The sequence below is a fragment of the Malaclemys terrapin genome, chromosome 3 (assembly GCF_027887155.1).
Source record: "Malaclemys terrapin pileata isolate rMalTer1 chromosome 3, rMalTer1.hap1, whole genome shotgun sequence".
Lineage (NCBI taxonomy): Eukaryota > Metazoa > Chordata > Testudines > Emydidae > Malaclemys > Malaclemys terrapin.
In genome coordinates this window covers 19,915,067-19,940,544 of record NC_071507.1, presented here as the reverse complement: position 1 = coordinate 19,940,544, position 25,478 = coordinate 19,915,067, and the positions used below count along the sequence as shown (strand labels likewise).

Here is a 25,478-nt window from a genome sequence, read left to right as displayed (position 1 = left end):
GTGTCAAATGCTTTAGTAGTTAAAAAAAAAAAGAAGCATTTTGCAATGGGCGTATCACAGGATCAATTAAAAAAAAGAATGTGGATTTTTTTTATAGTGTCTGACATTATTTTCAGTAAATACCTGCTCTTTGAACAGGCATCTAAAAACCTGCAATTCATTGACATAAACTCTTTAATAGGCTGCAGAGATTGCTTTTCTCCCCGATATTCCATTTGTAATGCATACCTTTTTTAGCATTAGTAATTCATTTTAAAGCTTTCAAATTGGTTTAAATGTATTTTGGATCAGGCCCTGAATTTCATTTTTCTTCTGCCTAAGTAGGGGATTTTTATGCAGAGGAAGGAAATCAATAATTTGTCACAATAAATCAGCTCCCATTTGTTTTCGGAGTGTCTGTTCTATCACTGTGATTATCTGTTCCTTCCTTCTCTGGAGGGTATTTTAGGATAATGAAAATAGACAACCCATATACCTTTTAATCTTTACTGTTTTACAAATTCTTTTATGCAGATTGTTTTAATCTCTACTCCATTATAACCATTTGTAAAATGGATTACCACAAGTCTACTGCTCTATTTATTTCAAAATTAATAACCACTTTGCACACACTCTCTATAACAACACAATTGTTACATCTCAAAGGAGTGTGTTTTTCTCTGTTCCTCAGGGAATGTCTCTTCCTTTTTAAAATAGGATGGGGCAACTGAAGGAGTTTATCTTTCTGAGTGCTACATTAATAAATACATTTGTGTAAACCTGCAGAAATACACAGTAACTATCATAGGATCCAGTCTTCTGTGTTATTTATTCCCATTGGAGTTTTGAAAATTGACTCTTTGCAGGCTTTTAATGCTTATTTTCTAAAGAACTGAGTTTCCACCCCCTTTTAAAGCTCTATCTTTTATACGAAGCCCTGCTAGTGCATTGTGTTCCCCCCACCCTCATCCTTGACTACCTTATTTAAATGACAATATCCATTCTTATAAATGTTTTGCCCATAAATTTAGCTCGGAATATCTCATTGCGTGTTTACAACACTCATAGGTTGCATGGGCTGTTGCTTTGTTTCTTTTCCTCTCCGTGTGCTGGAGGGTTTGAGAGTTTATTGGACAGAATATACATCCAGGTAGGTTACACACACACATAATGTGATGAAACCTGGGTCACAAGAATACTTCTCATGACCGGACATGTGTTTGCTTCCTCATGCAGCCACCAATAGAGGAAACCATCTAAGTCCTTACTACTTTAACTGCCAGGACATCATTCATTTCTTTAAAAGATCTGAATCGGTTTAGCTTCGTTTTACTCCTCTGGCTCAGGAACGAAGGTTTTGTTTGTGCATTCCCTGACATGGATTTATATTTCCCTCTGCACAGGGAAAAACGTGGTCGGCTCTTGTATTTTCTGTGCTGCTCAGCGTGCCCTCATCTAATGACTAAACGGGACAAGTTCGAGTTCAGACCTGGACCCCCTCACCTGACACATAACACAAGGTCCTTGTAAACACAAACAGTCGCGTTCTCACCATGGCAGTGGCGAGGGAAGCAAGGCTAGAGTCCCCCGGAGTGTCACCCACTGCCCTTTCCTTGCGGGTCCCGGCGCCTTCTTTAAATACTTGATTAGTGCACTGTAGTCTGGTGGACACTGGGATCCGAGCACTGCTGGGCGGTTATGGGCTGGGGAAAGCCCGTGCAAGGAAGGCAGCCCCGGTCACGGTGTACTACTGATGTCAATATTTGGGACTGGAGCATGGGGCTAGGCGCATCTCCTGCCGCCTAGCTCAGCACTGTCCCCCAAGGGAAACAAGCCTTTCGCCCCCATGGTAACATACCACAGGGGTAGCGCTGCTGCTGATCACAGCGCGTGTCTCTGCGGGCTCCCCTTCGCCTTGCCCCGGGAAATGGAGGAATTCTCCAGGGTGCTGAATCAGGCAGCAGCGGGAACCGCTCGCCTCGGGTTAGCCCTGGCCCAGCCCCCCCCCGCACGTGATTGGCAGCGCTGCGATCTCACCTCGGCCGGTTGGTGCTTTCCTGGAGCCGCCGCGGAACTAGCGGCGAGGAGGAGCTGACAATGCAGATCTGGCCGCGAACCCCCCGCGCACAGACCCACCCGCAGCAGCTCACGAGCCGCCCAGCCGACTTCCCCCGCCTCGCCTCCTCCCCGCGCCAGCTGCCGAGGGAGCGCACACGCTGATGTGCTGCATTCAGCAGCACCCGGCTTAGCCTCCCCCCAAATCTTTACTCTCCTCGGCGGCGGGTTAGTGTATTTATTCTCTCCCTCTACTAGGCAAGAGCCATGAAGGGAGGCTGCATTACCCCGGGGACCATCGCTGGGCTCTTGTGCCTGGGTCTCCTTCTTTTGGCATCCGCTGAAATAGCCGTCTACACGAATCATTTTTTGGTGGAGTTGCACCGAGGGGGCGAGCCAGAAGCGAAGCAACTCGCTGCCGAATATGGCTTTAGTGGGGTCCGAAAGGTAAGAGCCTCTCGCTGTTTAATTGCATTGACAATTAAGGCCGTGGCGTGGTGCATTGTTTTGATAACAGCCGCTGCTGTACGTTGATGAGATCTCTGCACGCATTTTATAACATAGGATGCATCTGCAGACAGAGCCCCGTTGGGTTGTGTGTCCCCCTCCCCCCCATATGTTGTGTAATTAAAATGCCCTTCAATTTGTACTAAGGTCATGCTTGAATGTTGTGGGTCTATGCACCTGATAACTGGTAGTTTTCAGAAAGAGGGCAGGAAATCATTTGTTTGAACGCACCCCTCCATCAGCCCAGCTAGCAAGTTAATATAAAGGAATGAAAACAAATAAGAGTTGTTTTAAAATTTGCTCCTTAATTCCTGTGGTGTAACATATTGAAATAGTGGATTTGCAAAGATCCACTACAAGCTACTCATCAGTGGTGACACGTTATGATTCAGATCAGTGCTTCTTGGACTAAAAACAAGGAGTTTCGCCGCATGGTTAGTTTAGTACCTAGTAATTGCTGTGTAAACATCCTCCAATTTAACTCCCATCCTGAAATACTATTAAGCAATTTCTGGAACTGAACAAAAGAATGCATGGTGCACACCCATCGCTTCCTAAAGCCTACATACAGCGATCACTAATGGAAATTGCTTAGAAACTGCACCGCTATCAAAGATTTAAAGGTAACTAACCGAAGGAGCTTACATAACTTACATGTGAGGGTTCACATTTGCTTTGACACTCAGAGCCAGGCTGACAGAGGAATCGATGTTCATGGTCTTCTCTAAGAGCAATGTGAGATTTTAAGACAAGAGAACTTGATAAAAGGTAATGCAGGATCGTATACAGTTATTTGACCTGGAGAACTTGAAGCACCTTTTGACATTGTTTTGTTTCTGGTTGCTGAGAAGTCAACCCAGGCAAACCCAAACTGGCAATCTCTCCAGATCAAATGTGAATTAAACCTAGATGTGGATCTCTTAATCCGGGTTAGCTGAATAATAATAATAATAATTAATAATATAATTAATAAATAGATTAAACTATGGAACAGCTTTGATTAAATGCTTGAGGCCAATACAACTGTAGCCGTCAGGGTAAGGATAAACTCCCAGAAGGGAGAGGAATTGTGTTAGCATTGCTGCTCTTAGGTGTTTTTGTTTTCCCAGTAGTTATGCAATAAGAGCCTGATCCAACTTCCATTGTACTGAATGGGAGTCTGGTCATTAACGTCAGGGAGCGGTGGATTGGGCCCTTCCATTTAGATCAAAACCAATGTGTAGTTAGACTGCCTTCTCCAGAGCAACTAACTGCATCTGGGCTGTATTGTGGCAGCTCCACTGAGGTTTCATTAGAGAAATTAAGGCAAAATAAATTACCACTTTGGCCTCATTCCAACTCTGACTCTGATACTGTGCTGGTTGGTAAGACTGAAATCCTTGTTCTGTTAGTAACAGGAATTCATTGCTGCTGCCTTTTGGAAGTGATCCTGTACCTGAGCCTCTGTATACTGCTGGGGTTTGTTGGATGTGACACTTTGGGCATCAGTCTCCCCTGTTCTTCCCAGCCTGCTCCTTCGCCACCATGTCCTGGGACCTGTCACTGCTTGTGCTGACTAGTGAGGTTGTGGGTCCCTGGCAGTGCTTATTTTCACCTTTGCTTTTTTAATGTGTATATTCTTATGATCCAGGTGGGGAAAATTCAGAGGAGAGAGAGAAGGAGGTGGGGAAGGGCCACTCCCCAGCAGCCTGGGGGCGAGAGTCCTGATCCTGTCTGAAATCCACAGCCGGGATTGTGCAATTTGACACATCTCCTGTGCATATTAAGAATTGTCCCAGGTATATTAATTTTACATTAAGAACAAGCCTGGCTCCTATTCTTGTATCTTCTCACAACAGAGAGCCAAGGCAAAGTTCCTGGTCTCCTAAGGTGTCCAACAGAGCACCTGCTTTCCATATAATCTGTGCAGAGGGAGCTATATTCCATGAACATGCTTCTATTTAGGAGTAAAACCTTCCAGGTAAAAAGACAAAAGCAGTGCCAGGCCAGCAGACTAGCCCACAGCGATGTGTGTGGACTCCCAGGAATCATGCTCATAAACTATTCTGCTGTGGTTCACACACTGCACTGAGAGACTTCTAGATTACGTGATGTTATTCCCAAACAACCTGTGCCTTCTTCCACCCCCTCCCTACACTCTCTCTCTCTCTCTCTCGAGGCAGAGGAAATATCAGTGCCATTTTTAAAATGTGTTGCATTTAGCAAGGTCTGTAGCAGAGGATAATACAAAGGAGGCTGATTACTATCTTCACTTTGACGGGGGGATCCTCACTATGTCTGGCACAGGGTTTGATGGCTCTGATTCAGTGCTCCGATCTCTGCTTCCTTTTGGCTTGTGCCAGCTGCTCTGTTGCTTTTTCAGTATTTGTGAACTCAGGAGACTCTTATCTCTCATGTCTTCACTGGTCTTATCTAGTGTACTTTCAGATCTTGATCCTGCAGAGGCAACTTTAATGGGACTACTCAGTGCAAAAAGTTAAAAGAGGGCATATGTAGTGTATGTCTATGCAGAATCAGCGCCTTCGGTTTTAAACTCTTCAGGATAGGTACCTACAACTATGGGCACTATACGAATAATAAACAGCCAGTTATTTTAAATAGATCTTTTTATTGCAAAGTTCTAAATTGCATAATGAAACATACAGAAAATACTCAAAATATTAAACTATATCACAGATAGCACTGATCATGGTTACATTCTTCAACCACAAGGGTCGTGTTTGGCAGTCTGATAAATTATTCACTCAAGCCAAATTCTGCCCTCCGTACTCATGTTGAATAGCACCTCACTCTGCAGGTAATCACATTTATTTCAAGGGTGTTTCTTGCAAAGGAGGTGCTTTTCACCAAGAGTAAAGCTGGCAGAGTATAGCCCTCATTTGGTAATATATCATACTTATTTGGTCTTATATCTGTCTCTTCACAGGCACAGAATATCATATATGTAAATATAGGATACATATGGGAGAGGTGGTTTACCTTTTACATAATTCAGACAATATTTTTTTAAATAGTTTAAGCTATTCGTTTCATAGAAGACTTTTAAAAATATCTAATTCAATGTATGCAGCGTTCATTCATAACTGACAAATGAGTTAATATAACAGGTTGTTTAGCAGCAGATTTCCAGTGAAACATACCTGAGAAATTTGTAATGAGGGCTAATATTATGCATTCTAGCTGTGCTTTGACAGGCCAGACCCCCTTTGGGTAGGTCTACAATGGCAAAAAAAAAAAAAGTGTGTTCTTACCTTTGGTTAGCTAACCCTAGTTAACTAATTCAGGCTGAAATGGCAGTGAAGATGCAGCAACTTGGCTCTTAACTCTAGTCAGAAGCTCAAGTTCAATCTTTGGCTCCCCTGTGGCTTTTAACTCTAGCTCCGAATCTGAGGTAGTTATAGTCCATATTTGGGCCCCTAAATAAGTGGCTTGATTTTTTTTCTAATGCGTCGTGCCCAAGGACTTCAGTGGGAGATGCTGGGTGCTCATCCCTCTTGAAAATCAGGTGCCTAAATATAGATCTGGGATTCTGGCATTAGGCACGGATTCTTGAAAATCTTAACTTGAATTTATCGTATTTCAAATAATCCTAAACTCCCTTCTTTGCTTTAATTACATTTTAATGATGTACTTTGATTTGTAAGGTTGAGAGCTTTCCAATTTATCTGCACCTTCCTAAAACAACTCTAAAATTCCTCATAAAATGGTCACTCTTATAAACCACATTCATTTCTTCATGTTCCCACTCCTTCCAACCCTAAACATTAAAAAATCATGAGATTTAAAACCAAAAATGTTCGGAGGGCTCTTTATTCGCTTTTGAACCCTCGAAGCGCTCTTGCATCACGTTTTCATGCTCTTGCTCACAACCCTGAAGGCTAGGAAATGAAAGCTGAGCAACCAGTATCCAGGACTTGAAGAAGAATAGCAAATATTGTTAGACTCACGAAAAAATTGTAAGTCTTGGCAACTCTGCATACTATACTTCGCACAGAATTATATCATACCTCTCACTAGTCCATTATACAATCAATAAATTGTAGTTGGAAAAAAAGATTGTCACCTAATCTCTATCCATAATGAAGCAGGATTGTTCTATGTTTCACATTTCCTAGTGTTCGTATTCTCTATTCAAGAAAATTAAACTTTGGTTTATTAAATGAAGCAATATTCACAAAATATCAGTGTTTCTACAATAGAGCTTTTCTCAGTACAGATTACAGAAACAAATATTTAAATTCTGCTTCTTGATTTTGGCATCCTCATTCCCAGTTCTTAGTTCTTCTCTCATGAGACAGTTGCAGATGGCAGTCAAGCTTACAAACTATGGGCCAAATCCTGCATTGGCTGAAAATATGTAGAAGATCTGTGCCAATGTAGAAAGCAAAGATACATACCTGAGCAGGCGGTGGCTTTGCTCCCCATTTTGCTTAACACCAGCTGGCCTAGCTGCATGTCTTCATTTCTTCCAACAAGTGCTGCACACAGTTTGGGGATTTGGTCTGAGTGCAAAGGTTCAAAAAAGAGCCAGATAAGTTCAGGGAGGGAAGGTCCATCAATGGCTATTTGCCAGGATGGGCAGGGATGGTGTCCCCTAGCCTCTGTTTGCCAGAAGCTGGGAATGGGCGACAGTGGATGGATCACTTGATGATTACCTGTTCTGTTCATTCCCTCTGAGACACCTGGCTTTGGCCATTGTCAGAAGACAGGATACTGGGCTAGATGGACCTGTGGTCTAACCCATGATAGCTGTTCTTATGTTCTTATATTCAAGCAGCACTGTCGATGACGACACTGCACTGCTTGTGGTACATCCCCTTTTCCCTCTTTTGAGCCGCAGCACAAACTTCGGGAGCATAGAGTGTTGGTCAGGAGTTTCTATGGTGTAGAAATATAAATGAGTGGCAGACTGCCAGATTTGCAGCGGTTGAGCTCTTTACAATGGGCAAAATCCCCTCCACTCCCTTTTCTGAAGTGGTCAGGCTCCTTCTTCCTTCTCAATGGTCCTGTTCTGTGTTTTTCTCTGAATAAAACCATAATCCAAGGATTATTCAGATACCTTTGCGTATACAGGCCCCGAATTGTTTTTAGGTCTGCTCCCACTTCACACCGAATGCTATAAAGATAGTTTTCACAGTGGTCAGATCTGGATCAGCCCCTAAATCTTGAGAGAGGCTTTTTTGGGGATACATGCATAGATTATAATGCCAGAAAGGACCATTGAGATCATCTAGTCTGACCTCCTGTACAGCACAGGCCATAGGTTTTCTATTAACTCCTGTTTAAACTGGCAGATATCTGTTAGAAAAAACATCCAGTCTTGATTTAAAAATTGCCAATGTTGGATGATCCACCACAACCCTTTTAAAATTGGGCCAGTGGCTAATTACCTTCACTATTTAAAATGTGCTTTATTTCTATATTTAAGGTTCAGTCCTGCATTTTCGTGCACCGAAAACGCTCAGTGATTGAAATGGAGAATTTTGCGTGAGTAAGGAATGCAGGATTTGGCTCTTGAGAATTTCTTATCAATTTTACTCAAACGTTTAGCGGCCTGTTTGGAGATCAGTGTTCAGCCAGACTTTTACCTGAGCCTCTGTGCATGTACCTTCCCAATTCTTTATGCACATACCTGTGTCTGCACTTTGCGGGTAAGTGCATCAGTGTAGAGTTTGCACACATTTCTAACCCTAGAAAGTGCTGGTTTTGCATAGGCAAAGTACTGATGTTAGAATGTTTACTATCATGGGAGCAGATCTTTGCCTCTGTAAAGTGCGGGTGAAAATATATGCAGATGAAAAAGGGGAGTCCAATCTTTGGAAATGTAGGCCTTTGTGTGTGCACCATAGACATGTATTGTTTTAAAATATAGGATCTGTTTCTGCTCCCATTGAAATCAGTGAGCTGAAGATCAGGTCTCAGACTAAAGCACACCCTAAGAGGAGTTCAATAATCAATTTTATGTCATCCTAGAAGATTCATTCGCACAAATGTTCCTTCATTATGAAAATAGGAAAACTTCTCATTAAAACTATAAAGAAATAATCAGCCAAAGATAAACTTTGATACTTAAATTTCATGAGGAATCCAAGGCTTTAATTTCACTGATCAGACTTTAATAATACAAACTGCATTAAAAGGTATGAAAAAGTAAATGTCCTATGTATTGTCTGAGCAGCACAAGTTTGGTGGTTCTTACGTGTCCAGAAGGGAATGATGCATACTCACACTTCTTGGTGTCTGAACTGATGTGCTCAGAAGATAGGAAGCAATTAGCCAGTAGGAAATGTATGATCTGGCTGCTGGAATTGCACATGTCTGGGTTCTGATGGACCATTCCCCATTTTAGAAAAAAATGGGAAGAAAGTAACTGAGAGGAGAGACACAGTAGGCTAGATTTTGAGGGATCCTTCCAGTTAGAGAAATACATTTCTTAGTACCTGGCATCTAATCACTGAATGGGGCCAAGATATAGAGCATAAAGGGCTTTACTCACACCAGTGAGTAATTCTGTTGATGTTTTTGAAGTTAGTCCAGTGTGACACAGGGGTAGCTGGGAAAAGCGCTTGGCCCATAATGTCTGGAATTTTTTATTTTTATTTTTTTTGCATTCTCCCATGGATGCAGATATAGCACTGGTAGGAAACACTTTAAACTGCTATTCAAGCACAAATAAAAACAAACCAGTTATTGTATGTACACGCACAAACACACAGAGCAGAAAAAAAGAAGGAAGAATTTGCGACACAGCATAAAGAACATCTATGAAACAGCTTCTCATTTGCTATAGACCTGAATAATGCAGCATCCACTGGTAGTGAACTCTGTAGTTAAGGTTGAAATAATTATCTACTCAGCTGTAGTTTTCAATTTTGTTTAAGAGCATAGAATGTGAAACGAGAAATTCATACTTCCCTAGTGCTGTTCCCCTCTGTAATTGCATCTCTTATTGTTTAGAAACATGAGTGATTTCTGTTTTCTAGCAAAATACACACATTCAAAGGTTGCTTCTAGAAATAACTCCATCAGAGTTTGTTATTGTTTGGGTGCTGTAGATTTGTAATCATGTAGATGTCCTAATGATACAAAACTCTGGCTGCTTATATAGTTGCATGCATTTATGATGTTGTTTACTGCACATCACCTGAACTCTCGGTAATGTTACATTTATAGCAACTCTTTCAATATACTGACAAAATTGATTATAGGACAAAGACCAGTAAAGACATTATGGATCTTTTTTTCTTTTTCATTTTTCTTTTAAATGATACAGGGCAGAACTGGGAATGTACATTTACTTATTTTTACTTCAAAATTGTGTTCAGTTTTCTCAGTGTCAGAGAAAAAATCTTCAAGAGAAGAAATATAAACATGTGAATAACTCTTCCAATAAATGGAGGATTTAAAAATACTGGGGCAGACCCCCAACTGGCATATATTGCTCTAGCTCTATTTACATTAGGTGAAGAGCAGGGCCCAATGAATGTTGCCTAAGACATGCTATAGTCTGGGGAATTCTGTGGAGATGAGGAATCTGCGCTCCCAGGCAAAGCTGCTCAGTGTTCACCACTACTGATTTGAGGCTACATTAGCTCTGCCAGCTTGTGTACTTGGGATTTGTAGATGGCCTTTGAAAGGTGGATCTATTAGAACTGCTCCCACTGATGGAACTGGAGGAGGGTCATGTGGCCCCCTTGTTTCAGGGTACATGTCCTCCCATGAAGGAGCATCTTGAGAAAGGTAAGCACCTAGGCCTGGATGCACAAATGTTTAGGTGCCTAGAAAATTACTGGGATTCACAAAGTCTGAGTTAAGTACCTAGGCTCCCTATATAATAAATGGGGGGAAATAGGCACCTTAGACTATGATTCACAAAAGCCAGTAGGGCTAGGTACTGAGCTGCCTAAGTTACCAGTGCGAGATGCTGGCCAGAAGGGTGTGTGCTCTCACCAACAGCTAAGGGACAGCCACTCACCAAAATACTCATTCCCCACCCACCTATCCCACCAGTGGGGGCCTGACTAGCCACCACATTGCCAGATGCCTCAGGATGACCAGCCTATAATCACAGCTGCCTGTGGAGACCAAAAGCCACCTGCTTGCCCCCGGAGCTGCTACTGTGAGGAACATCTGCCACCTAAAGAAGCCTCCATGATAAGGTGATGGGTTGAGGAGCCCAAGGCGAGGCGTGGCGATGAAGGACTGATGTATTGAATTGGGGTTGGTGAGAGCCTGGAATAAATAGACTCTAAGGGGGAGTAAGTGAATAGACTTGGTAGGGGAGAGGAAGAGAAAATCAGACATTAATGGATATTTTGTGGGCAGGAGGGTGCAGGGAGAATATTTTAATCAGGGAGCACCACATGTTTTGACATCAGAGGCTGAATTTTTTGAGGGAGTTCTTTACCGCAGCTCAACAAAACCTACTGCAGAGCTTTGATCCATAGCATGCAGTGAGCTCAACCCCCCTTCCAAATCTTTCCTCTCCCCTTCATGCCTCTTATTGACAGAAGCAGTACAGTTCTGCTATGGCTGGAGACTTCTGTGCTCACGTGGTTTGTGGCAGGATGCGCTACCTGAGGTGATAGGGTTGATACAGATGAAATAGCTCTTTCTATTTCCTTTATTTTTCCCTACCTAGTCCAGTACTGGAGTTTCTTTAGATTATTTCATTCTTGGCTCTAGGCCACAAAGTCATGATTTCAATACCAGAACTGGATAAACACAGGTCAAATTGATCATCCTCGACCTCAGTGGAGTTACACAGGGACTGAATATGTCCCAAAGTGCTGACACTGCAGTGCTGTACAGAAGAGGGATTGTTGCACTTTTAAAAATGCTGTCTTTTGAGGGAAGCATTGAGCTCTGGCAGCAGACCAGGTGGAAGTTAAAAATCCCATTGCAGTATGGAGAAAACTAAGCACTAAGGGGACAGGATGGTATAGTTGAAATAGAGCCTTTGATTACTAGGTCATCGGTTCAAATCCAGCATAATTCAATAGTGATAGGTGTAAACTGACAGTCCAGATCCTAAGGATAAGTGACTCTATCACAGGACCAACAGCATGTTTGGCATTAATTTGTTGGCAGACTTAACTGAGAGGCTGTGACGGTTTGGGGTTCAACCCAGACCAGTAAGGGGTTGTCACTGCCTACCCTGTAGGCCTTTGTGCTGTGCAGCTTTGGTTCAGATCCCTGACACCAGCAGCCTGTTTTCAGCACAATGATCTCACCCTGGCTTCCACCAGCGTGGTTACTTCTTGCAGGGTGACCCCAACAGCCCCTTCAGCCCTGAGTTTCCCCCCAAACTGTCTCCTCTGCAGAGCTCAGCCCCTCCCACTGTAGCACTCACAAAACCGTATCCAGGTCACTGCTCCTTTACAGACAGAGTCCACAGCACTGGCCAGTTAGTTTGGCTGAGGATTTTACCTGTCAGTTTGAAACACTGCACTGAGATGGTTGTATAATCAAACAAGATTAAGTTTATCAACAGAGAACAGCTATTTAAGTGATACCAAGTAGAAGGAATTGGGATAGAAATGGTTACAAACCAACAAAAGTCAAAATATGCTTCTGAGACTAAAATCTAACTTAACAAGCTAGAGTCTTTTGTTCTAAGTTGTTTCTCACCACAGTTCTTCCAGCATAGCTGGCCAGTCCTTAGCCAGGATCCGACACACAAAGTCCAAAGCGCTTGGTTTCTTTGACTCTTCAGGTGAAGGATGCTAAAATAGTTCTCTGTTTCTGCTTATATCTCCCAAAGTGCATTGACCTGGTTGCAAGAGGCAGGAAGGCTTCCTGTTGTTCTTCCATTTCTGTGGGCTTCCCATCCCCCGGCTAATTTGTATGTAAATGGGGCTTCCATTGTTTTGATTCCATCATGTTTGATTTACATTGGAGACAGGCAGATACTGCCTTCCCTCCTGTCTGGGAAAACACCTGTTTCTCCCATCAGTCCCAGAGTTTAAAGCATAATTTCAGTGAGTATCCATAATTCCCTTACATTTCACAATGATCTTAATCACCAGCCACAGGCTTTCAGAAAAGACCTTACTTGATACACTTTCATAGTGCAGTAACATTACAATCAGTTGATTCGACTGCTTATTTTTGGGGTTCAGACCCTTTCTTCCTCTGGGGTGGCTTGACCCCAAGTGTCAGAGGCCAAGCACTGAATGGACTTGGACACTGACCTACTGTCCCAGTGCTAGACTTGAGTCTTCCAAACCAGCACTGAGCACCGTTAGCTGACATTATGGAGATGCTTGAATTTCTGTTGCACCTCAGAGATATCCAGAGCTGCCAATCCACCACCTTTCAGGAGAATCAACTTCTTTTTAAGTGTAGGAGATAACCTGGTGTCCTGTACAGTTTTTTCCTCACTCAAACAAGTTGTAAGGTATAAGGCCTTGCCTATACGTAAAACATTCGCTGCTTTAACTATGCTAGCATTGTTTAAGTGGCAAAAAACCAAAACCAAAAAACCCTAGTGTATGTTGCTATATCAGTGTAATAAAAGTACTTATTCTGGTTCAGCAAAATGAAATAAGCGACTGTGGTGTAAAGCACCTTTTGCTTGTATAACTGTGTCTGCACTAAGGCTTTTACCAGCATAACTATCTAAGTAAAAAAATCACTGACATATGCTTTACTGACATATTATACCAGAAAACTTTTTAAGCATAGACCAGGTATAGGTCTACACTTTTACAGGTGCCTATAGTGAAAGCTTTTTCTGCTTAAGCATTTACAGGATTATTCTAAAAATCCCTAACCATTGCAGCTCAAATTTCAAATAGTTGCAATGAAGTACTTGCAAAGTAGTTGCTGCATTATATCTGGAAATTTCTTTGGTGGATTGTTTCAAGTAACAAATCCTGAGAAACTTGTCAGCTGCTCGGAGACAATTTCACTAACCCCCAAATCAGCTAAATTAATCAAATTATTGGGTATGATTCAGTGAGCTGTAATTAAAAATATCATACATCAGAAACCCATTTGTGAAGTTTCTATTTGTAAAATAATATTTTGGTAATTGCTGAAAGAATCTCAATTGCAAAAATGCTGTGCAATATGTTATCAGTATAGTTGATCTTTTTCCTGCACTGGCCTCCTAGCTATTTCTAAAGTATATTATGAATTGTGTCAGGTCCCCAGAGGACTTGGGTATGCAATGATTTTATAAAGGGTATAATGACCTGGCTAAGGGGTATGTATCTCTCTCCCTCTACTGGCAGGAATAAGAACTCCTCAACTGTTTGTCAGTCTCTCTACACGGGATTTTCAAAGGAAGTTTGGAGTTCACCTCTTAATGTAAATCAATGGATGCTGGGTACTTAACTCCCTTGGCTGCTTTTGAAAAATCCCATTCTACAGTGCTAAAATTGTAGCTCAAGTGGTGAGGGTTTGTGCTTTGGATTAGGAGGGTCTGAATTCTATCCCTGTTGTTGCAAGAAGTTCTACATGGCTGTCATGTGCAATTTAGCAGCAAGCATGAAATCCTTGTTGACCATAGATTTGTTACATTATTATGAAGCTGGACCCACCCAGTTGAACTCCAGTTGTATTGGAGGCTTAGTGATAACTGAATAAGGAACCTGGGTCCTGGTCCATTATTCTCACGTTTCATTTATTTATCCATTTGTATTGTGTGTGCCGACAGTAGGAGGGGATATTTTTCATTTTTACACCCAAAACATGAATAACACACAAAGAGATTTGTCATGTATTATCAACCTTCCCCAGTAAAACTTCCATGTATATGTTATGTTCTTAACTTACTCCATTGCCCACTTGAAACAAATGAAAATAATGACTTAACTGCCCATATATAACCTGTTTTCAGGCAGCCAATGAGTGTTCCAGCTACCCATGACTGACCTAGAGCATTTACTCACCAGTTCAATACAAGAAGGTAACTATACAAGACCACACTGTATTGTGGCCAAAATTATATAACCATGATTTAAAAACCTGAAACAAAATAACATTTAAAGTTGTAAAAAAAAATTCTTAATGAAAAAAAAAGACAGAGAGAGAAATGGACAATATTATTTGGCCTTGTTTGGATATGAAGCTAGAGCCAGATGGTAGAGTCTCCGATTCTTCCAGGTGCCTAAGGAAAGAGTATGTATTATGCAGCCTACTCTACATGTGGATTCTGTAGCTATTCTCTTATCTTCTCAGACAATCTTTGTGGAAGTACGTGTGTGAAATTAATGAGTCTTTTCACAATTATGATTCTTAGACCATGAGCTCTCTGGGGCAGAGACTGCCTTTGTTTTACTTGTTTGTACAATGCCTAGGATGATAGAAATCCCTGACTAGGACTTCTACATGTAACTGCAATACCAGTAATTAATCATACATTTCTGTACTATGCACATATCATACTTTTCTTCATCACTAAATGTCTAGTTATGGGCCTGAGCCAACCCCCACTCAATCTGAACCTCTAAATTTGGGTTGGAGGTTTTCAGAATCAGAACCCAGATCTAAACTCAGTTTTGTTAAGGCCTCTATCATTAAAATGGGTGGATCCAAAACCCCAGATCTAAACAGGCCTGAAATTTGGGGTGTTTGAGATCCAGATCCAAATTTTTGCATTGTGAGCCAATCTCAAAAATCCCACAAACAGCTGTTTTCTTTCTCTCAGACACATTTACAGTCAAACTCTTTCATAGAGTTCCAAAACCCAGTCTGGCTGTCTGTCTTTCTTGAATGTGTTTTACAGCCAATGCGCATGGTACCCCAGTAGAGTTTTCCAGGCTCTAAAGGCTGAAACATGCTGAGTAGCTAATTAAAAGCCTACATTTGCCTCACTTGATTGATGTAATTTAAGAAAGATAACGTATCAGTACATACTAGATTAACCTCAATTTATGATGGCAATAAACTGCTGACATTTATTAATTGGTATTAACAACCAATAAAGTCTTATTCTGCAGCTGCCTGAAAAATCAGTAAGCAAGGATTCTTGATGGTGGGGTGCCATTTTCCTTCCTTTAACCTCCAGCAACAGTGAGTTTAGTTCATCTTCTTTGTTTCTTCCAAGAAGGAGCTCTTGAATCTACTGTGATTCCTGACAAAGGGTTAGATGCTCTGTTATACTGGTGCAAATCTGGAGTAACTCCCTTGGGTTCTAATGAATTACTTCAGACTCATGCCAGTGTAAATGAGAGCAGAATTTGGCCAGGGGTTATAATGTGACAATGCTAAAGAATCTCAGTAACTCACTTTCTTCTAACACTAAACAAGGAAGTTTACTAGAATGAAGAAAACAGCCTTATCTCTGAAGCCACCTCTGTATGAATTCTGGGGCAAATATGGTCCCAGCTTTCACCAGATCTATTCTCTTTATTATGCAAACAACCAGGTCACTTGCATCAACAAAGAAAAGGGAGGAAAGGTCATCTAGTCAAATGATCCTTTGCTAGGAGGGGGCTGTTGTTTTCGGTGATCCCATTCCTGCTTAGACAGGAATATATTATGTATCCCTAAATTCCGAGAAGATAAATTGCTAGGAGAATTGCTTAAGCTTAGTAACATGGCTTTTCCTTTAGGCAGATGTGGCTGTTATGATGAGGAAATTGCTGTCATGTATTATTTACATTTTAAAAAATATTTATGAATATCTATTGCCAGACAAGAAGCTGAAGATATAAATATAATAATTATGCTTTGCACTTAATATTTTCAAAGCACTGTACAAACATTTGTGAATCCTAACAGGTGACGTAGGTAAATAAGTATTATTACCTCCGTATTACAGGCAAGACAACTGAAATGTAACAAGGTGAATGATTTGATTTGTAGAGGCTCTAAGCACCTGCAACTCTCATTAAAGTGGTTGCTTGGCACATCTGAAAATGAGGCCATATGTACCATGGCCAAGTTGCAAGTGAGTATCAGAGCCATGATTAGAAACTCAGGTGCTACAGCACAGGCTCCATCCAGCAGAGAGAACACTGCCTCTCTCAAGCAATGATTCATTATAATGGTGCAGCAGCACTAGTATAGCTATAGGTTGGGTCTTGACTTCTGTTTAAAGGCTGACCTTGCTAAATTCTGAAAAAAATGACATGCTTAGTCAAATTCCTTGAATCATAGTGTGCCTCAGAAGGGTGCAGAGCAGGGTTAGTGACCCATATGTGGGATCATTTGGGCTAGTGGTTGCGGTGATATAAGCCAGGAAAAATAGCCATTTTGCAAAAAATGCTTTTTTTTTTTTTTTTTTGCGCAGAGCTAGAGATCAAACTCTTGATGTGACGCAGGCCAAAAAGGTCTCAATTTGTTGAATTTTATCCAAAGCAGTCCATGATACACTCTAAATCAGTGGACGTGATATATCTTGACTTTAGCAAAGCCTTTGATATGGTCTCCCACAGTATTCTTGCCAGGAAGTTAAAAAAGTATGGATTGGATGAATGGACTATAAAGTGGATTGAAAGCTGGCTAGATTGTTGAGCTCAGTGGGTAGTGATTAATGGCTCGATGTCTAGTTGGCAGACAGGGAGAGTCAAGCGGAGTGCCCCAGGGGTCAGTCCTGGGGCCGGTTTTGTTCAACATCTTTATTAATGATCTGGAGGATGGCGTGGACTGCACTCTCAGCAAGTTTGCAGATGACACTAAACTGGGAGGAGAGTTAGGTATGCTGGAGGGTAGGAATAGGGTCGAGAGTGACCTAGACAAATTGGAGGATTGGGCCAATTTGATGAGGTTCAACAAGGACAAGTGCAGAGTCCTGCACTTAGGATGGAAGAATCCCATGCACCGCTACAGGCTGGGGACCGACTGAATAAGCAGCAGTTCTGCAGAAAAAGACCTGGGGATTACAGTGGACGAGAAGCTGGATATGAGTCAGCAGTGTGCCCTTGTTGCCAAGAAGGCTAATGGCATATTGGGCTGCATTAGTAGGAGCATTGCCAGCAGATTGAGGGAAGTGATTATTCCCCTCTATTCGTCACTGGTGAGGCCACATCTGGAGTATTGTGTCCAGTTTTGGTCCCCCCACTACAGAAGGGATGTGGACAAATTGGAGAGAGTCCAGTGGAAGGCAACAAAAATGATCAGGGGGCTGGGGCACATGACTTACAAGGAGAGGCTGAGGGAACTGGGCTTGTTTAGCCTGCAGAAGAGAAGAGTGAGGGGGGATTAGCCTTCAACTACTTGAAGGGGGATTCCAAAGAGGATGGAGCTTGTCTGTTCTCAGTGGTGGCATATGACAGAACAAGGAGCAATGGTCTCAAGTTGCAGTGGAGGAGATCTAGGTTGGATATTAGGAAACACTGTTTTACTAGGAGGGTGGTGAAGCACTGGAATGGGTTACCTAGGGAGGTGGTGGAATCTCTGCCCTTAGAGGTTTTTAAGGCCCGGCTTGACAAAGCCCTGGCTGGGATGATTTAGTTGATGCAGGTCCTGCTTTGAGCAGGGGATTGGACTAGATGACTCCTGAGGTCTCTTCCAACCTTAATCTTCTAAGATTCTATGAAATCTTTGGGGGACTCAAACTGAGAAGGTTTATAAGAAAATGTACATTTTTTTTTACAGTGTGCCCGCTGAAATACAGAAAAACAGGTGGAGTTTTATATGCTTCTGTAAGTGCTCTAAAATCAGAACAGTTACTTGGATTGCTTTGTATGTGGGCATGGTGTAATGTTAGGGTCCAAATATGGGGTCATTTTCACTGAGAGGTTCCTGAGTTAAAGTCCCCCACTCCCCCAGATAAACCGTTTCCTTCAGCTGTCTTGTAGTGTTAAACTGGGAGGTACTAATGACCAGATGAATCACAGACCTCCTTGAGATTGATGGTTGTGAACTCTCCCTTCAGTTAACATAACTTAGGATAAATTAATCACAATCCTCCCACCTAAGATAAAAGTAGTTTTATTCTTGGGGGAATGCAATCAAAGTATCTGGAGGAAAAATTGGCATGTGAATGCTTCCTGGAGGGGAGGGGTCTTGGGGGGGAGCAGTGGAGAATAGGGGAAGAGGGGTTTAGGACTCCCATGGGGGAGGGGAGATATAGGGTGTGGATACATGGTGATAAGGGGAAGGGAGAGAGGCTGGGGGATCAGGTGAAGGAGGTGTGGCACCCCACAACTCTGCCAGTGCACCTCAACCCCCTTGCACCCCAACCTTCCTGCACCCCACAGCTCTGCCTGTGCACCCCAACCGATGTACACATCTTGTGCACACTTACACTGTGAGCTCTTTGGGGTACAGATTGTCTTGGTACTAAAGTGGTGCAGCAGTGCCACTATAGTTAAGGTTGCATCACGACTTCTGTTTACAGGTCAACCTTTCCAAGTCCTCTAAAATCAACATGCTTGGTCAGAATCCTTTGAAATTTGGTGTGCCTCAGAAGGGGGCAGGATAAGGTAAATGAGCCACATTGGGGATTGTTTGAGCTTGGTTGTAGAGATATACGCCCCTCCCCCCATTAGCCATTTTTCAAAATGTTTATAAGTGAGGTTTTATTGGCACAGAGCTAGAGATCAAACTATGATGTGGGTCCAAATGGCTCAGTTGGTCAAATTTTACCCAGGTTAGTGCCTGGCACCCACTTGAGTCTTTGCGGGACTCAACTTCTGAATGGCATTTAAGAACACGATCACTTCTTCCCTTGTGCAGATGTGCAGCCTGGAAGGACTACAGTGCACATGCACCAACAAAGGAAAAAAAACCCAAAACTATGAGAGGGTTTCTGTGCAGCCACTTCTGTTTGCCTGGGGTAGTTTGAGGCAACATGCTGATGCCATTCCCCATCAGTGAATGCCTTGCCAGTGGTGTTTCCATCTATGCAATAAAGATTTAAAGACTCATGGTGTCTGTTATAATATAACATGTTTATCTGATGGGGCGGTTTACTGTGAGCACAGCAGAATAGTCAGGAGCTGGTCTAGCAACATTTTTGTTAGAACGTGTTGGGAGAAGCCATAGACAGCGAACTTTGTGTGTGTGTGTGTGTGTGTGTGTGTGTGAGCGAGAGAGTGGGGGTTGGGGGTGTGTGGAATGGAGGTTTAGGGACAGGGAGAGGGGTTGTGGCTGCAGAGGGGGCAGGAAATGAGGATGGGTGGTAGGCAAGGCTTAGATTGGTTATCTGAGAAAATGTGTATTTTACTAGCTCCTGGTGGGTGGTGGGGAGAGGGAGAAAGGGGGTGGTAAGTGACTACTTCCTGATCTTGGGGCAGATTAATGTGATGTTTCCCAAGATGCACTGCACAGAGATTTGGAACTGACAGCACAGGTACCTTGGCCACTGAGGGGAGAGAAATATATGTGCTGCCAGGGTTGCCAACGTATGGATTCTGGGCAATTTTGGATCTCAAGGTTGTAGAAGTTTGCAAGAGAGCAAGGAGTACACCATGACATGAGGATTGCTGACTACAGGGTGGAGAGAGGTAGCCTGCATTGGAATCACATTTTGCCCACTCTGCGGCATCTATGATCACTGACTTAGGAGTTTGTGATAAACCGTTTTTGGCGAATCCCTCAGGTGGAGATGATTTGGGACTTATTCCTGGTGTACACCTCATACAACCTATGAGAGCAGATTTGGACCTCATCAGAGATTTGTGTCCAAGAGCTGTGATAAAGTTTTCTCTGATTTGGCTGAGCATCGGAATAATCACTACAGTGACAATATGAAAGCTAGTAATAAGTACTGGAAGAACATTAATCAGGAAATTGGAGGCTTCATGGCTGATCGGACTGTATGGCATAGAAATATTACCAGCTCTGACACCTTGTTCCTTGGAGATGGTGTACATTTATTGGACAAAGCTCAGAAAAATCTTTCTCTCAAACATAAAAGTCAATATTTTGGAACAGAAACCCTGTCTGTGATTTCTCTTGCTGGCCCTAATTCTCAGCACAATCTCACACAATCATAGAATTGTAGGACTGGAAGGGAAATCCAGAGGTCATCTAGTCCAGTCCCCTGTATTCATGGCAGGACCAAGTATTATCTAGACCATCCCTGACAGGTGTTTGTCTAACCTGCTCTTAAAAATCTCCACTGATGGAGATTCCACAACCTCCCTAGGCAATTTATTCCAGTTCTTAATCACCCTGACAGGAAGTTTTTCCTAATGTCCAACCTAAACTTCCTTTGCTGCAATTTAAGCCCATTGCGTCTTGTCCTATCCTCAGAAGTTAAGAAGAACAATTTTTCTCCCTCTTTCTTGTAACAACCTTTTATGTACTTGAAAACTGTTATCATGTCCCCTCTCTGTCTTCCTTTTTCCAGACTAAACAAACCTAATATTTTCAGTCTTCTCTCATAGGTCATGTTTTCTAGACCTTTAATCATTTTTGTTGCTCTTATCTGGACTTTCTCCATATCTTTCCTGAAATGTGGTGCCCAGAACTGGACAAAATACTCTAGATGAGGCCTAATCAGCATGGAATAGAGCAGAAGAATTACTTCTCATGTCTTGCTTTCAGCACTCCTGCTAATACATCCCAGAATGATGGTTGCTTTTTTTTCAACAGTGTTACACTGTTGACTCATATTTAGCTTGTGGCCCACTATGACCCCCAGATCTCTTTCTGCAGTACTCCTTCCTAGGCAGTCATTTCCCACTTGTAACACCAACAGACCCCGGTCATCAGCAGGCGGGATCGAACCTGGGGCCTTTGGAGCTTAGTGCATGAGCCTCTACCTCATGAGCTAAAAGCCAACTGACTCTTAGCTAAGGCTGTAGACCAGACTCATTTAACTCTCTCTAAGTGGTCTCGGTGCCACTAGATGGGACAGAACACCACACCCAGGAGGTGTCTAGGTTACATATGCACTGAGTCTCAGTACAGAATGAACCTTGAGATAATGAGTAAGGATAATCCAACTGATCTTTAACTGCCCTGGTGGGACAGGAATATGAAAGAAAGTCATGCAGATACTTTGCTGCTAAGTCCTTAAGAGTTCTCTATCATTAACAAGAGCATGAAGTTCTCCACTTACTCGTAGCCATGGATGTTGCATAGGACAGGTATTACTCACTCCCATGCACCTGTATTAAGGAGCCAGTGAACAGCATGATGTATCAAAAGCTTCTGAATCAACTTCAGGGGAAGCCTAAGAAGGAGAATACTTTAATATTCTCTGCTGAGGGCGACAAAGGATATACGTTTATGGTGAGTTTCATGTTTGTGAGGAGTGGGGTGACTTCTGCAAGTGACTTGGAGATGTCAATAATCACTTTGGACCATTATTGAAGCATGGGTTAGCATTTCAAGGGTGACCCTGAAGTTCTGTAATGGTCCGACAAGTGGTGGCCTCACTAATGAAAGTTCTATGTTATAGATTTTTAAGTACTGGGATCTACCAAGTGGAAGTGTTGAACAGAGAATCCAGAAATACAAAAGTGTAAAAGGACTGTTTACAGATATGGGTCAAGGGGAAAAAATCTAATTAGCTTAGGGTAATTTTCACAGTGTAAATCTCATAAGAACAGAGGTGGTGTGGGTGATGTATTGTGCAGATTTCTGGTTCTGATGTCATTTCCAGTGCACTAATTGAGGAGTAACGCCACTGACCCCGCCATCAGCGTAAGCAAGATCAGAAAACATGCCCCGGCATCTAAAGAAAAACATTTTACTTCCTTTTTTTCAGTTCACATAGTGACCAAAATGCACCAAAATTATCAGTCTTCAATTTTGCACCATTAACCTCTGTTTGAGATAACTGTGTTGATTTCAGTGTCTGGTGGACTCATATTTACTTTATTATTCTAAATAATGTAGCATGTTTGCCTGCTGTATATGCAGCAGTTATGGAACCATTTAGTTGAATGATTTTATGGGGCTGTTTTTCTTATTCCCAGTGGCCATATGTTGCTGCTAAAAATGGAAGAAGCTCCTATCAGACACCCACAACGACCGTACCCTTTTCTGTGTTCTATCTCTTTCTTGTTTCTTGGCATGGTTGAAGAATTCTCTTTCTCCTGTCACATTGTTGGTATCAGTGCACAGAGAAGTAACCATTGTTTCTAAGCCCGCAATTCAGGTTTTTGACTGAATGATAACGGTCGTCATCTTCAGGCAATGATTTGCTGGATCAATAGACAGTGCAAAACTAGTGCAAAATGTGTCAACCTCTTATGTACAGATACTTAAAGGGTTACTCATGTTCTCTAAACCTGGAAACTATTGACTCGCTTTGGTTTGATTTGACATTGTAGGTCATGGTGACAGTACCAGGTTTCAGAGTTGTTGGAATATAATAGAAAAATCTCTCTAAGCTGTGCAGATTCTTTTATGTAAGTTACGCAAACACTTATCACTGGCTGACATGCTTTTTCCTCCAGCAATAAACTAATAACGATGATCAGTAATCCACCATCTTTGTACTAATTCTTTATACCAGTGCCCAGTATATTGCAGAATTGAACATTCAAATGATCAAATAAACTGCAACGTAAATGCACTTGAATCTATATGATTCACAGCATTGAAACCTAAATTTTAACCATTTAACTATCAGCCTGGCACATGTAAATCACTACACAAGATGCAAAGCAGAGGATAATTAGGCTTTAAATATCTATTAACGGGATAACCTGTACAGATGATCAGTGATAATATAAGAATTGACATTTCTTTTTTTTTATTCCCTTCCCCTGCCCCCATTTACTGAACTTCTCATGTCCAACAACTGCACCACCCATGACCTTTCCTGAGATAGTATGTACATGAGGAAGGGGTGAGGAAAAGGACATAACTAGATAAAATCCAAAGGCAAAGATTCCAAGGAGTCCATGTATTTCGACTCTGAGTGTACTCATTAGCTTTTCTCTGCAGAAGTTTTTCCACTGCAGATATAGGACCATTCAGAGCCCATTGAAGTCAATTGGAGTATTTCTGTCAACTTCAGAGGGCTTTGGATCAAGCCTGTAAGTCAGGCCAACATGCATTTTTAGGATAATCATGATGTACCATAACAAACCTTCACATTACAGTATATGTTACACAATTTCCATTGACGACTTATGCAAAAAAAGAACAGATCAAATAGGACTAAACCAAATAGGTCATAATATATATTTATTGCTGTCTGCAACTCTCTCTTTTTTTTTTTTTTTTTTGAAAGAAGAGGGTTGGATAAGACACATTAAATAAGGCTATAAATACAGATGAACCACTAGCCACACATTTATGAATTATCTTGTGGGAGAAATATTATAAAAATATATAATGCCATTGAAAATATTTTGCAAGAACAATCTTATGTTAAATACTAACGAGATTAGTGTTGACTTTGCTACAGCCTATACCCTCAACATATCAGATTTCCCAAGATAAACAAGGCCAGGCCTCATTAGTACTTGGATCATGTAGCCTTTATAATATTGACAGGTTGGTATTACCGATGATATCCTAAACCACAGTGGCCTGTGCCGAAGTTTCACACTCCCTAATGGCTACAGTATCAGAATTAGCAGGGTGAGAACCACTATTAGAAATAGCATTAGGTTTGAAGACTTGAAGCACGTGAGGAAGAATGACCAAAAGTATTACATTCACAAGTTATCAAAGTCCTTTTATTAACAATTTCATTAAGCAGATGATCAATGCCACAACTATTAAAACATACACAGAGATAGAGACAAACCATAAGACGTCCAGCATCAGTGATTTCATAGTTACATCCCCAGGGGAAACATAAAGATGAGTAGGATGACCATCAGGTGGCCATCCCCTTGGATGTTTCCTGTTGTGCTTCCTTACCCTCTTGGACTAGGCAACATCTTTTATCCTGAATTTCTTTGACGCCAACCATGCATATGCATAAGAGTGTCAATCCCTTTCTCCTTTTTTGCACTTCCACAACCCATGAATTTTAGGGTGCCCCATTTCTCATAGGCTACCTCTATCATTCCCCTTATTCTCATTAACATCTACATCAATGAGTTACCATAGCAATTTGAAATTATTACAGAATCCCCTGAAATGTTATGGGGCATCTTGCAATATTAACTGGCATATTGAGGCATATTTTCCAGTCTATTGCTGCATAGTTTCCAAAATATCAGCACGTAACACATCGTTTATTATAATCTTACAATTTACTGGTACAGGGTTCTCTCTTGGCCATCTAGTCATGCCAACCTATTTCCGGCCTGAGACCTTGTGTGGCCAAGCTGCATATCTTACAGATCTAAAGCCTGTAGGCCTTATGTTATAGCCTTATCTTACTTATATACCTACTATTCTCTCACCAATAATACATGCTTATCAATCCCAGATCCCTATAACACTATCCTACCTATTTCTCTACTTGTACCTACAACTTAAATCTATTCATCACCCATTGATTACATATGGGTTAACTACAACAATAGATAATACAATTACATGATTATAGATGATTAGCTACAATGGGGACTGCAAGGAACACCTAGGTATGGCATGAATTAGGCCTGGTAGGCCCAAGTCACAAAGTTCAGAACTGGACCTGACCGTTGCCAGATTTCAGAAGTGTTTGGGTCTGAAGCTTGGGCTGATCCTTAGAGTTGACGATGTTTTGCCTTCTGAGTCAGGACTAAAACAATGACAAAGCATGGTGCTAGGTAGCTTTGGGCAGCCGGGATGCTGTGTTTTGAATAAAATGCCAAACTGAAGTCCAGATCTGGTGCCCTGGGCAAATAACAAATTAGATTTCAGGTGAGTTCTGTGCAAACCTTTGAAACAGCAGTAATCCTAAGTAATATTTCCCAACAATTTATCCAACAATATTTTTAGTCCTTTCTTAATTTTGCTTTGCTTTGTTATTTCTGTATCTTAAAGTGCCTGCCTTCCTGTCTATTTCCATACTTATATGACCCTTATCACTATAGCTGTTGAGTGCCTTTGGCTTCAGGCTTGGCTTTCATCTGTGTATTTAAAAGTAAAGCAATTGCTAATGCTAACTGGAGTGAGAGAGAGCTTTAAAATGC

General features: G+C 41.8%; 1 protein-coding gene across 1 annotated transcript in view; it reads left to right on the top strand.

Annotated features, from left to right (window-relative positions):
* Positions 1-2,056: 2,056 nt before the first annotated feature.
* The window catches only part of PCSK2 (proprotein convertase subtilisin/kexin type 2), a 193,636-nt gene continuing 170,214 nt past the window's right edge, over positions 2,057-25,478 (top strand). Inside the window, exon 1 of the mRNA XM_054022004.1 lies at positions 2,057-2,481. Within this exon, the coding sequence (XP_053877979.1) occupies positions 2,302-2,481 (180 nt within the window). The 5' untranslated portion in view covers positions 2,057-2,301. The remainder of the gene's footprint in view (positions 2,482-25,478) is intronic.